We start from the raw sequence: 12553 nt of genomic DNA on the forward strand, positions 1-12553 counted from the left end.
AGAGAGTAACTATGCAGCAACAGGGCATGCATAGCCTTTAGGAAGGCTTGTAGAGTGCTCCGAGGGGTGTGTGCAAAAACAGGCAAAAACGGCCTGTTTTTCACAAAAACGGCACCATTTTTTGTAAAAAAAAACAGGCCATGCATGGGCTTTGGGAGGCTTATAGAGAGGGCCGGGGGGGGGCAGAAACGAGCAAAAAACGGCCCATTTTTCACTCATTTTTGCCCTCCCCAGCCCCCAGGAGCACTTTGCAGGCCTTCCAAACCCTCTGCATGTCCATTGTGAAGGGTTTCAGGAGGTCAAAAATGCTGTATTCAATATATAAGACGCATCCAGATTTTCACCCTCTTTTTGGGGGGAAAAAGGTGTGTCTTATACTACGGTAATATTACAGTATAATGTACAATATTACAGTACATTACAGTATGACCAATGATTACCTAAATAAATTTGCTGTAAATCTTTTGAATGGACCAAGAAAAATGTGCCTTTGCCTATGATATTTGTTTTCATAACTTGGCAAATATTCATAGACAACCTTGTTTCCTATAATAATGAATTTATATTATATGGATTTTCCTTGAGAAGAATTCTCATGGGAGTGTAATGGAAAAAGAAAAAAGGCTGTTTTTTCTGCATCACAGATTGTTGACAAAGTTGATGAAGAATTAATTCAAATATCACCATTTATTTCACTGCTTTTCCCCCTACTTTTGAAACATTTATTTTTTAAAAGTTTTATTTTGCTTTGTATCATGGGCTTTGGAATGAGAGCCGAGGTGGCGCAGTGGTTAAATGCAGTACAGCAGGCCACTTCAGCTGACTGTTATCTGCAGTTCAGCGGTTCTAATCTCACCGGCTCAAGGTTGACTCAGCCTTCCATCCTTCCGAGGTGGGTAAAATGAGGAGCCAGACTGTGGGGGCAATATATGCTGACTCTGTAAACCGCTTAGAGAGGGCTGAAAGCCCTATGAAGCGGTATATAAGTCTAACTGCTATTGCTATTGCTATGATACATTATACATATTATTTGTGATAGTAGTAAACAATAAAAATGTGATAAAATTATCTGGATTGCAAAACTTCAAAGTTGGAAACATGGTTTGTTGCTCGTTCAGTTTGTCACACATGTTTTGCCAATACAATGCTAAGACTTCACTTATATGTGTATATGTCGTATGTGGGCTCATAATTGTAAGTCTGTTTATTCTTTCTCTCCTCTCAAAGACTCCTACAATAAAACCAACAGCTCCAAAAAATCAGGTAACTCTGACAAAAGAGTTTCCAGTTTCTTCAGGATCTCAACACAGGAAAAAAGAAGCAGATAGTGCATATGGAGAATGGGTTCCAGTTGAGAAGAACAAGGATGAGAACAAGGATGATGTGTTTCCCGATCCAGCCAATTTGGAGGTAAAAAGTTGAAAGAGACTGGAGATACTGGCTATAAATCTTCCATTAAATATATAGACATTAGATTATAATGTAGTGTGCAAGCTGAACAATTCTCAAATATAGAACAATGTGCTGCTTTTAGATTGTTCACCTGCTCCGGTCAAGTTGGCAAAATAATTATTTTAGTGATAGAAATTCCAAAGGAAAGTTGGAATATAAATTCCTTTGTAGAAAATGTATGCTTTTATAAATAAGAAAAAGCAACCAGCCGAGTGTATATAATTTGGCAATTAGTATAGGCTATACATATTGTTTTGAAAAAAAATATTTATATGTCTGATTGTACAGTCAGATATTTACACTGGGGTTGGCATTTTTATTCAGGACCTGACATAGGCAGATATTTGATGGTTTAAAGGTATTGCGAGATAAAAGTTGTTCAAGTAGAGTTGCCTGTTGCAATTTACTGATGGTGATTTTGTCAATGCTAATGATGTTCAAGTAGTACTCTAGAATGTTTTGGAATTGCACCTAAGGCGGATATTACTAGTGATATTGTGTTGTCCCCTCCCCCCCCCAATCATTGTGCAATGATTTGCAGGTCTTAATATTTTGTGATTTTCTCCATTTTTTTATCTTTTATTCTGCCGTCTCTGGGTAGTGCAGGGTCCACTATCCAGATTCAACATTGACCGGCTAGCTTTTGTTCTATTTTAATTATTAATATAGTTGTAAATATATATTATTTCTACAATTTATTTATAGTATTTTCAATATTGCTTATTTCTCAGACAATCTATATTTGAATCAATTCTAATACTAGGAAAATGTGTTCAAAGTGTTTGTGTATAAACGTGTACTGCACATGAAACACCTTTTGATTCTAGGTGGCTTTCAACCAACTAAATGTAACAAGATAAATCATTAACATTATTAACATTAAAATTGACTTAAAATTAGAAACCTGATAAGGAAGGGAGCAAGATACATAGGGGATGAAAGTGGAGTTAACCATCTCCAGTATGACACATCCTCATCGGGGCACCAGACCAATTGGCAGATCTAGGCCACCAGAACCTTTTGGAAGGTCAAAATGATAGGGGGAAGATAGTCTTAGTGAGAATTTTTCCAGAGGGCAGGAGCCATGGCAGAAAAGGTTTTCTTCTAGACCCCATCAGCCAGAATTCCTTGACCAATGAAATCATACCCTTTCTGCTAGTGTGGTTGGGGCAGACCAATCCCATTAGGGTGAAATGGTTCCTTTGATAACCTGGTCTCATGTTACAAAGAGCTTTTAAAGGTGATAACCAGCACCTTGAATTGAAGCAAACTGGCAACCAGTGCAGCTTGCAAAAGAGCAGTGTAACGGGCCAACCTAGGGGTCACAGTATTGGTTTGCAATGAGATAAAAGTTTGTATTCCTCTGTAGGAGAATATTTACTTAAGTACATAGAGAAAAAAATAATATTTTTACTATTTTTTTAGCCTGTGGACATCTCCTCAGCACTGAGTGAACGGACGATAGCCCAAAAGAGACTTACGGAAAATACATTTGATCTGGAGGCAATGTGCTTGTTAAATCGTGCACAAGAACGGGCAAGTTATAGTTTCTTTCTATTTCCCAATTTTATCTTGAAAATTTTATAAAAAAATGGAGGAATGTAAAATCTTACCAGTTTTACATATTTCTGGCAGTATTAATTTCAGACTTTTCGGTTTCTTTAAAGCTATGTTGTTTACATATTCCCATACAAACAGGCATTGAATTGTTTCCTTAGGATGAGTGATGATAATCAAAACAAAAGTGGAAAAAATAGTAATCAAAATTGAAAGAAGATGAAATCTAATTTATATCCACATCTTTTTCTCTACCTCTCCATGCCTTTCAGTTTTGGGAAACTGTCTTTTCTTTGATCATCATATATATATACTTATTCAAAATTGCTTTTCTTTTTAATCTTCTCACTTCTTTGAGGATCTTACTGAATCCAATGTCAATTTCCTTGATCTCCTCCTTACCAATTCTTGCTTCACTTGTTTGTTTTGCATTTCAATTATTATACATTATTTCTACATGACCAAATCACCTATATTTACTACACAAACTTTTTAAATAATACACTCCCACTGCATTCAATTTTATGTTTCTCCTGATACACCAAACTCTAACTTCTGATTAATGAAGTGGTAAGCTGCAGACTAATATGCATCCAGACTAATGTGCAGCCAATTTCACTTCTATTCATTGTGTGCAGCAAGATTCATACAATCCACTACCTTTCTTCTCATGTTTATATATTTTAAAATTTTGCTATCCATTTTCCCCTCCTCAGTTAACAGTTCCCGTCAAGTTTCAAACTTTTTCTCCCATTTCCCACCATTTGTGTATAATGTGCAGTCGTTTACTCTATTTTCTTTGTTAAAGACCAATACTTGACTTTCAAAACATTAATTCTTGGATATTTGCTCTTAATTGCATCATACGGTATAGCTGACATTTGGTACACATCATTTGGTTCTCAAAAAATAAGATAGCGTCATCTGCATGCAAAATGCAGATTCATTTCTTAAATTTGTGTCTCCCTAACACCAGAAGTATTTCCCCCCATACATATATTAAACTACACATCTTTATTGTACTTCCTAGTCATTATTGAGCCATTTGGTAAGCACTCCATCGTTTCTTGTGCCTCCAGCAGCCAAATTTTGACTGTGTTCATGCAAAGCAATTCCATAATTATCACTTTAATACTAAAAGTGGTTAATGACAGGAATAAGTGTTGCAGGTGTAAAGTGCCTCATCATGTTAATGATGGCAGCTCTGGTTGCAATTTTTAAGTGAATTCCCTTCCATTTGTGATCTGCTGGCTTCCCTATTGACTTTGCTTGTGAGGAGTTGGCAGTGAAGGTCGTAAATGGTAATAATGTGATCATTGGACGCTGCAAAGTCAGAATTGAGAGCTAGTTGCCAATGGCTGGATTGCAATCAGAAGAAGTGGGGATGCTACAATGGCTGGAACTTCAAGGACCAGTGCCATCATAACTTTGAACAGTTGCTGAGTCAGTGTTGTTAAGCAAGGACCATATGTATATACTTTGTCTAAGTCATAAAATATAGAATAAACTTTCTTCACCTGCATATTGTCCTGGTGTAAAAATTAGTCACCTTGGAGGTTCTTAGTGCTCTCTGAGCTTGGCTGTTTTCTTGCAGATGCTTCATTAGTGAGCTAGGTAATATCAACAGTGCTCTGTACCAAGAACCCCACAATTCAACTGCCCTGTGCTACATATGTTTTCTTCCATTGGTTATAGTCACTTCTTGTCTCAGATGTTGATGTTTGTTCTGGCAGTTTCAATTTCTATTGATTTTAGTTCAGCATTGCCATAACGTAATCTGCATATAAATGAAATAAATAAGATATGCATTTATGATTCTTAAACTGAAGCAATTACTCCCAATTGGGTTATTTGGACATATACAGAGGGTAAAGGAACAACTTGTAGTTGCTTATTTGTGAGTTGGGTGTCCATTTTGGGACTGCCACTCTTAGGATACTTGTGTAAAATAATGAACTGGGTTTTTTTTTTGAGGGGGGAGTGGGAGTAATAACGTTATTTAACACTGGGAAAGGGGGTAATTTGGTCGAACAGTTTAAGAATCATTGCTATACATTCCTTTCCTGGTTTTAAACCATTTAATTGCTCGATACTGTATTCCGTTCCAACTGTTACTTCCTGATAGATTCCTTACAAATTCTTCAGTAGGCAAATAAGGTTGCCTGGTATGTCCACGTTTTAAGGACCATCAACAATTTACTGGTAGTGCTCAACTTACAACAGTTCATTTAATGACCTTTCAAAGTTACAACGGCACTGAAAAAGTAACTTATGACCGTTTTTCACATTTATGACCTTTGTAGCAGCTTCCTGATCATGTGATCAAAATTCAGATGCTTGGCAACTGATTCATACTTATGATCGTTGCTGTGTCCCTTTTGCAGCCTTCTGATAGGCAAAGTCAATGGGGAAGCCAGATTTACTTAACAACTGTGTTACTAATTTATCAGCTGCAGTGATTCACTTAACTGTGGCAAGAAAGGTCGTAAAATGGCATAAAACTGAATGTCTCACTTAACAACAAGTTTTGGGCTCAGTTGTGGTTGTAAGTCAAGGATTACCTGTATTGTAGCATAGCTAGTCAAAAGCCTTAGGAAATAGTAAGATACCCTATCTCTAAGGTACAGAGTAAGGTTTATGTCAAAATAAACAGTGAACCTTCTGCAGGTTTCCGAAGGTTCTGAGGGATTTTTCCCCCTTAGAGAAGACTATGGTTCCATTGCTCTTGAAATAGTCATATAATGTAACATTTAAATACTGAGATAATGGTAACACTTGGAGATGTTTTCAAGAAAGCATTATTTTAAATTATTTTGAAATGAAAGTATCAAGGTTTAAATTGATATAGCAAGAAGCACTACAACAAGGAAGTTATTTTGATATAGTCTTAAATGTTTGGAAATGTTTTAATTAATTATTATGCTCCTTTGTAATTGCAGATTGATGCCTGGGCTGAGCTGAATTCTATACCAGGCCATTTTACAGGCAGTACTGGAGCACAGGTCTTGACTTCTGAACAGTTATCCAACAGCGGTCCCCAAGCGTGGGTTAAAAAGGTAGATGATATTCAGACAGATGAGTCCAAATGTCACATTTTAAATTCCCTTGAAATCACTGGAAGAAGTGATACTGATACTCTTAGGACAGTAATAACATCCTAAAATATATGCAGAAAAATAAATTAAAAACATTTATTTTTGTGTTTTGTCACGATGTGTTTTGAATTCTGTATTTACACTGCTTAATAGTTTTGTTAGTACTGGTTTGATAGGCAGACTTTAGAAACTGGGAGACTGATATGTGCTCACCTGTTTAGAAATAACTTTTAATTTCTCCTAGGGTTACTGTTATTTTGTGCTGAAATTGTCTTGAAATATGGTTCCAATTCTATGGGCTTTTCTATTAGTTTAAGCTTAGTCTGGATGCTGATTTCAGTACAATTTGGATAGAAACTCAATGGTCAAAATGGCTGTAAAAATTCACTTGCTTGCTTCTGTTGTGCACATCTTTGAAAGTGGAGTTTGCCTAATTCTGGCCTGAATTAACAGTATTCTTGGCTCTTAGGAGAAGATTCTAGAATTTTCTAGATTGCAAAGGCAACATTTAGAAGTTATTATCATTATCTTTATTAAATCCTACGAACAACTGCCCATACTTGATGGGGACATCAGTAGGGGACAAGTCAATGAAAGTAGACAGGTAGCCTTTGCAAATTGAGAAGAGGGATTTTTTTTCTTTGTCTGCAGAATATGGTTGCACATATTAATAGGGCAGTGGCAGAGCTAACACACATTTATTTACATTTATTAGTTGCTCAGAAATAATGCAAAGATAATGAAAATAAATACTGTTTGGATAGTTTTTGCAGTTGAATTTTATATGACTGATCCTCTCACAGAGCCTATCTTGCATCTTGTTTCTGTAGCTGAAATCATAAAGGTGCTTTTAAGTTTGTAGGAACTATCGTTTGAGAATTTACAGTTTTGGAAAGTTAAAAAGACTCTTATATAGTGGGATGATATTCTTGGCAAGTACATTTTTACAGTCTGAATAAACAATTATTTATATATTTGTTATGCTTGCTGATCTATCAATTACTTTTATGATTGTCTAGTTCTGATTGGCTCTTTTCAAAGCCCTGTTAGTTGGAGCCTGCTTGTTTTTTAAAAGACTTGTAGATGAATCAGTGCATTTAGATACAGTAACCAGAGTTTTATATTTGTGTTTTGTTGATAAAATGTATTATATCCTTTTACACTTTTGTAATTAAAATATGGGAAATACTGTAAATACACTATATGTAAATATTTCCTCATGAAAGGGTTTTCTCTATGAAATAAAAGTGGAGAATTGTTGGTAATCATTAACTTACAGCAGCCATTTTAACAAAAAGTTCAGTTCCATTATATGTCTGGTATTCAGCACTCATGTACAGTTCACAAAAAAGGCCATATTTTCGATAATATAATTGGCAGAGTGTCTAATTGGTACATGCTAATTTTAATGAAATCTGAAAAAAAAGGAAAAATCTTGAATCATGACATCCCAGAAGATTTTGCAATAACCTTTTCCCTTGTTTTTTACAACATGCCCAAGTGACACATCTAGGGGCATATCTTTTTTTTAAGCAGTGAACATTTTGGAATTACTTAGATAGCTCTGCCCAGCTATTTGAAATTGTTGACTGCTGAGGACTGTTCATAGCCATTCTTCACAGAAGGTTGAAGCTTTAAAATTAATGTATGTAGTGTACATATATGTAGCTGATACTGTTTCTGTTTTTTAGGATTCTAATATAGGAGAAATTGACTCTTAATTTTCTTAACCCCAAGCAATTTGTTCAGGTCTCTCATACCTATAATAATATTTATAGTATATGTTTTGGATTATAAATCTCTCTTTTATAACATAGTCTGTTAGGGGAATCAGATATAATATTGCTTTTTTCCTTCATCTTGTACAAGACTCAGGCAATTATTCACTACTTGAGTAGAATAGTTATTGGAGGCCTGATACAGAGTAGGTAGCATGTTACTATTACTTTTTAAAAAAATAAAAAGTGTTGGATGTACAAATATATGGAGATATAGCTCTTGCATTTCTGTTTGTGAATTGATATAGTTTGTATTGTGTGATTTCTATCACTTTTGGTCTGAAGATAGTTGGGTAGAAGATTTCTCAGAGAATTATGAGATAAGATTGTTGAGCTTTTTAACTCTATGGTATTGTATGTCTTCACATTTTCACCCATAGAGGGCTATGTATATAAGAAATTAGTCTGTTATTGGAGCTGTCTCCTTGCAAGAATGATTATCCCCCCCCCAATTAATAGGCAAATCAAAAGCACTTTGAAGCAGTAAATTTTAGATTTTGTTGAGTGTATAATATCCCTAAGTATTCTTTATGTGAGAGTTTTCAATTGTATTCCCATAAAATGTTGGTTTCTTGAATGAAGTAAGAAAGATGGCAAAATCTATACAAAATGTTAGATACAGCCTATATGCATACAGAATTCCTAAATGAAAAGTCTTTCTTATATTTAAGTTCAGTTGTCAAGATAAGCTTTCTTTCTTGCAAATAAGACTATTGACACTCAATAGGACTTGAATGTTGCATATGATCGGGCTATTAATTTCTTTGCAAGTGAAATCATATGAAAAACAAATTAATTCACTATTATTACATATAATAAATATCCCCCATTTTCTTAAAAGAACAGTCGTTGGATATGTCAGATGACTCTGGTAAATTATTGGTAATTTTTCTGAGAAATGAAATGTTAAGTCTACATTGTATCAAGCTTTTTAAAAAACTTACATTCAAATTTAAGAATCACTTAAAATAAGGATACGCAGAGGGTTATGTTTGTTAATGTGCTTTATGTTGTGGAAAGCAAGCTACTTTAAAAAAGCAATTTGTGTTTTTATTTGCTTGAATTTTAAGCAATGTAATTTAAAATGTTTGGGTATTAGGGTTTTTGATATATTTGAAGAAAGAACAACTTTAGTCTGTTTGCATTATCAATGATGTAATCAGTTCACAAATACAAAAATATTAAATTCTTCACAGTACACGTGCAACACATTTCTTTTTAGGCTTACTGTATTTATTTGCTTTTTGAATCACATATATGGTGATTTCTTGAAGAGAGTATTTGTTAAATATTAGGCCAAAATAGAAAGAAAACAATACTAATTGTCCAGTAGAGATTGGTATCTCAAATAGCAGTCCTTTTTCCACCATATTTTTGAGATTCACTCAATAACTAAATGTGTTTAGGAGCACAGCCTTAATAACAAATGAAACTAAATCTCACTTGATTTTCAGACAATGTCCCGTATGTTACTATAAAAAATAGTCTTTTAATTTATAATGGTAACCAAATTCATATTGTTGGTTATTTCCTACTCCAAAAAGAAAAGTCAGAATACAAAAAGTTAATTTATTTTTTTCACCAACCAAGAAAATGATAGATTGTTCTTGTGAAGGAAAATGGGATAAACATGATAGATCTAGGAGAACTGGTAGTGATTGGTGTTTTAAGGAATTACTAGGTTGAGCACTGAAGTAGAATAAAGAGGGTTTTTGGAAGTTGAGTTCCTTGGATATTCTGAATGCTGTGCTCTTCTGAAGCTTCCCCTGTCCCAGTACTCTGTCCCCCTTCAGGAGGACCTAGATTTCATCTGGAGGGACTGACAGCGCTGATCTTACACGATTGCTACAATGAACAGGAAACCCGACCAGAAGTTCCCAGGTGAAAAATGTATAGGAGAAAGCATAATGGTATGCTATAACAATAATCTTCCCTTACTTCAGAAATCAGTGTCTGCCAATATTACTCTCTCCTGAAAGCAATGCAAGACCTTCCAACAAAGTAAGCATTTGTGTAATAACAAAACAATTGGGGAGGGGGCACTTAAGAACAGGAGTGGTAGATTTGTCCGATTTGCAAAGGTTGGAATACTCCTGATTTTGGACCTTCTTAGGAGCTTAAACCAACATCTGGTGATACTGCTATATTAGATCACTGTAATGATAAACATACATTTTATCTGAAACTTAAAATCAGACAAGAACATAATTAGTGCTTTCATCTAAGGGCTAATAAGTTCTGCCATGGAAGTAATTATCTGATTTCTGTCATTAATATGCTTCAGAGCAAGGCTTCTTATCTCTATAGAAAAAAATTAGAAGCACGTGAACTGCCTTTTAACACTCTGGCAGCATTTTTCAATATGTTCCTGATGTTGTGGACACTGTGGCTACAGAATGCAGATTAGAAAAAAAAGTAGATTGTCTGCCCTGAATCCACATAAGAGAATGGAGTTAGATATATTTCCAGTAATTGGAAATTAGAATTTCAGCTCCATTAGCAATTCCTTTTTCTATATTATTGTAGTCCATTATCATCTGAGTAGCCTTGATATTCTGCATTTCAAATATAATAAAATACTATGCACATATACACACAAGCACACAGCAGTTTCAGCAGTGAATGTGAGTTTTGTGATACTCAGTTTAGCTGCAGTGTCCATCCACATTACTTTCCCACCTTCATTTTACTATTGCTCCTTCTTTAGCATAATGCTGTTACTTCATAGCTATAAGTATAGATATAAAGGCAACTCTGGCAACTTCACTCTTCCCATTTCCCAATCATTTTTGTGTCCATTTAGAAGTAAAAATCATGAACACCACTGTCTCTTACATATGGCCATAAGAAATGTTGTTTACTGTATGTGAGAAATATTGATTTGGTAACAATATTCTTTAAATACTTAACATTGGTTTAAGTGAAGTTTCATTTTTGAAGTAATTACAAACTTTGCAGAAATAGTCAGTGGCAGACATGGTCTGCTCACTGTAGTCCGTTCTGTGTTTTTCTTATAGGTATTCACCCTTGCACCCAGGATTGGGTCTTGGCGTTCCCATTTGTGTGGGCTTTTCTTGGCATTGAATGAATCTGGTAAATTGTGATTTCTTACCTCTTTCGTTCCTAACTATCCCTGCACCAGTCTGAATATCATTTTTTTTCCATTACAGTGGTGTTGAATACTTACTCTGTGAGGCGTTCTTAACTGCTAGGTGCTTTTATTAGATTTCATTTGCTTGTCCTGTAAACTGATTTGTAGATTTGTCAGCATTTTTTTACAATAGGAACAAGAAATGGGTTGCCCTAGCTAGTGACAAGAAATTTACTACTTCACTAAGTCTTGTTTAATATAGAGAGATTTAAAGAATTGCAAAGGACAAATTGCCCTAGAAGCAATATAGAGTCAGAGCAAATGAATAATTCAAAATTTAAAAACCTTTATATGTTTCTCATATCATTTGTTGACTTTATAGTTACCTATTTCAATAATAACCAATCTTGACCTATTGTACCTTTGTACTGGAAAATATAATATTGTAGATTTAGTTCCTCCGTACTGTGAAATAACATAGACCATGTAATGTTATTTCAAGTACTTTCTGATAGTGATTGTTTAGCATTGTAAATAAAATATCATATTATATGTATATACTTAATAGGCGTTTTATTTTAGCTAGGTTTTACTAGCCAAGTGGTTTCCAGAGCAAGATATGTGCAGGCTGGAATACATGGGCTTTGCTTAAAGTATCTGGAGGATGTGAGGCCAGAAATAGCTCATATAATTTTCTCATGTAGATGAGTCAGGTTGTATTTGACATCAACTACTGTTAGATATAATTTGCAGGGAATAATCCATACCTCATGAATTAAAATGCCTGGAGTGTTTGACCAGGAGTTGTAATGTGCAATCCAAGAACAACAGAAGAAATATTAAGATTTCCCTTAGAAACCATAAACTTCAGTACATAATTAATCATTGATTCCAGTATTTATTTACAGATGAAAAGGATTTGGGGATTTAAAACAAAAACTGTTCTTTTTCCAGTGGATTTTGGCACATGTTTTCTTTTGGGTTCTATCATTGAATTCTACAACTGGATAACCTGTTACAATAATCAACTTGATGCACAATCAGAAACAGTACTTCTTCAAAAATGTACTGTACTTCCGTTTTTTTTTTAAAAAAAAACCTCCCAAGTTATATTTTATCTTTGTAGAAAAAAAAAACCTATAGGATTGTGCTCACCTACATTTCAAACCAAAAGTCGTCTTAGAATTTTGCCCCCAATAATTAGGACAGTTTCTGATAAATTCTTGCAGCCTCAAAGACCTTCCTGAAACAATAGGCCCCTGGCATTTTTGTGAACTGGATACACATTGGTGATGAAACAGACATTGTTGATGAACATTCTATCATTGCAAAGCAGGTACAAAAGAGGAGTCGGAGCCCTGGGTGACATTGACTGGGGTTTGTATCATACTCTGCATGGTTGCCCTTTTCTAATGAGAGGTTCGTGGAAAGGAGAGGGGAGGATGAAAATGGAAGTAAGTAAAAGCCATTCTAGAGGTGTATCAACTCGAAGCAGTTGGTAACTGGCATCAGCTAACATGTTTCTGTGTACACAAACTGCATGGCTTGCACCAGTCAAACTGTTTCTGTGAGAGGTAATG

At 34.9% G+C, this 12553-nt stretch overlaps 1 protein-coding gene across 2 annotated transcripts in view; it reads left to right on the forward strand.

Moving 5' to 3' along the window:
* SON (SON DNA and RNA binding protein) overlaps positions 1-12553 on the forward strand; it is a 36018-nt gene that overhangs the window by 16471 nt on the left and 6994 nt on the right. For both annotated transcript variants that reach the window (XM_087721617.1, XM_014072997.2), the window contains exons 6-8: positions 1228-1410; positions 2878-2988; positions 5949-6065. In XM_087721617.1, coding sequence (XP_087577743.1) covers positions 1228-1410; positions 2878-2988; positions 5949-6065 — 411 coding nt within the window. The remainder of the gene's footprint in view (positions 1-1227; positions 1411-2877; positions 2989-5948; positions 6066-12553) is intronic.

The sequence above is a fragment of the Thamnophis sirtalis genome, unplaced genomic scaffold, assembly GCF_051295495.1.
Source record: "Thamnophis sirtalis isolate CommonGarterSnake01/CBP01778 unplaced genomic scaffold, rThaSir2_p1.2 scaffold_8, whole genome shotgun sequence".
In the NCBI taxonomy this organism is placed as follows: Eukaryota; Metazoa; Chordata; class Lepidosauria; order Squamata; family Natricidae; genus Thamnophis; species Thamnophis sirtalis.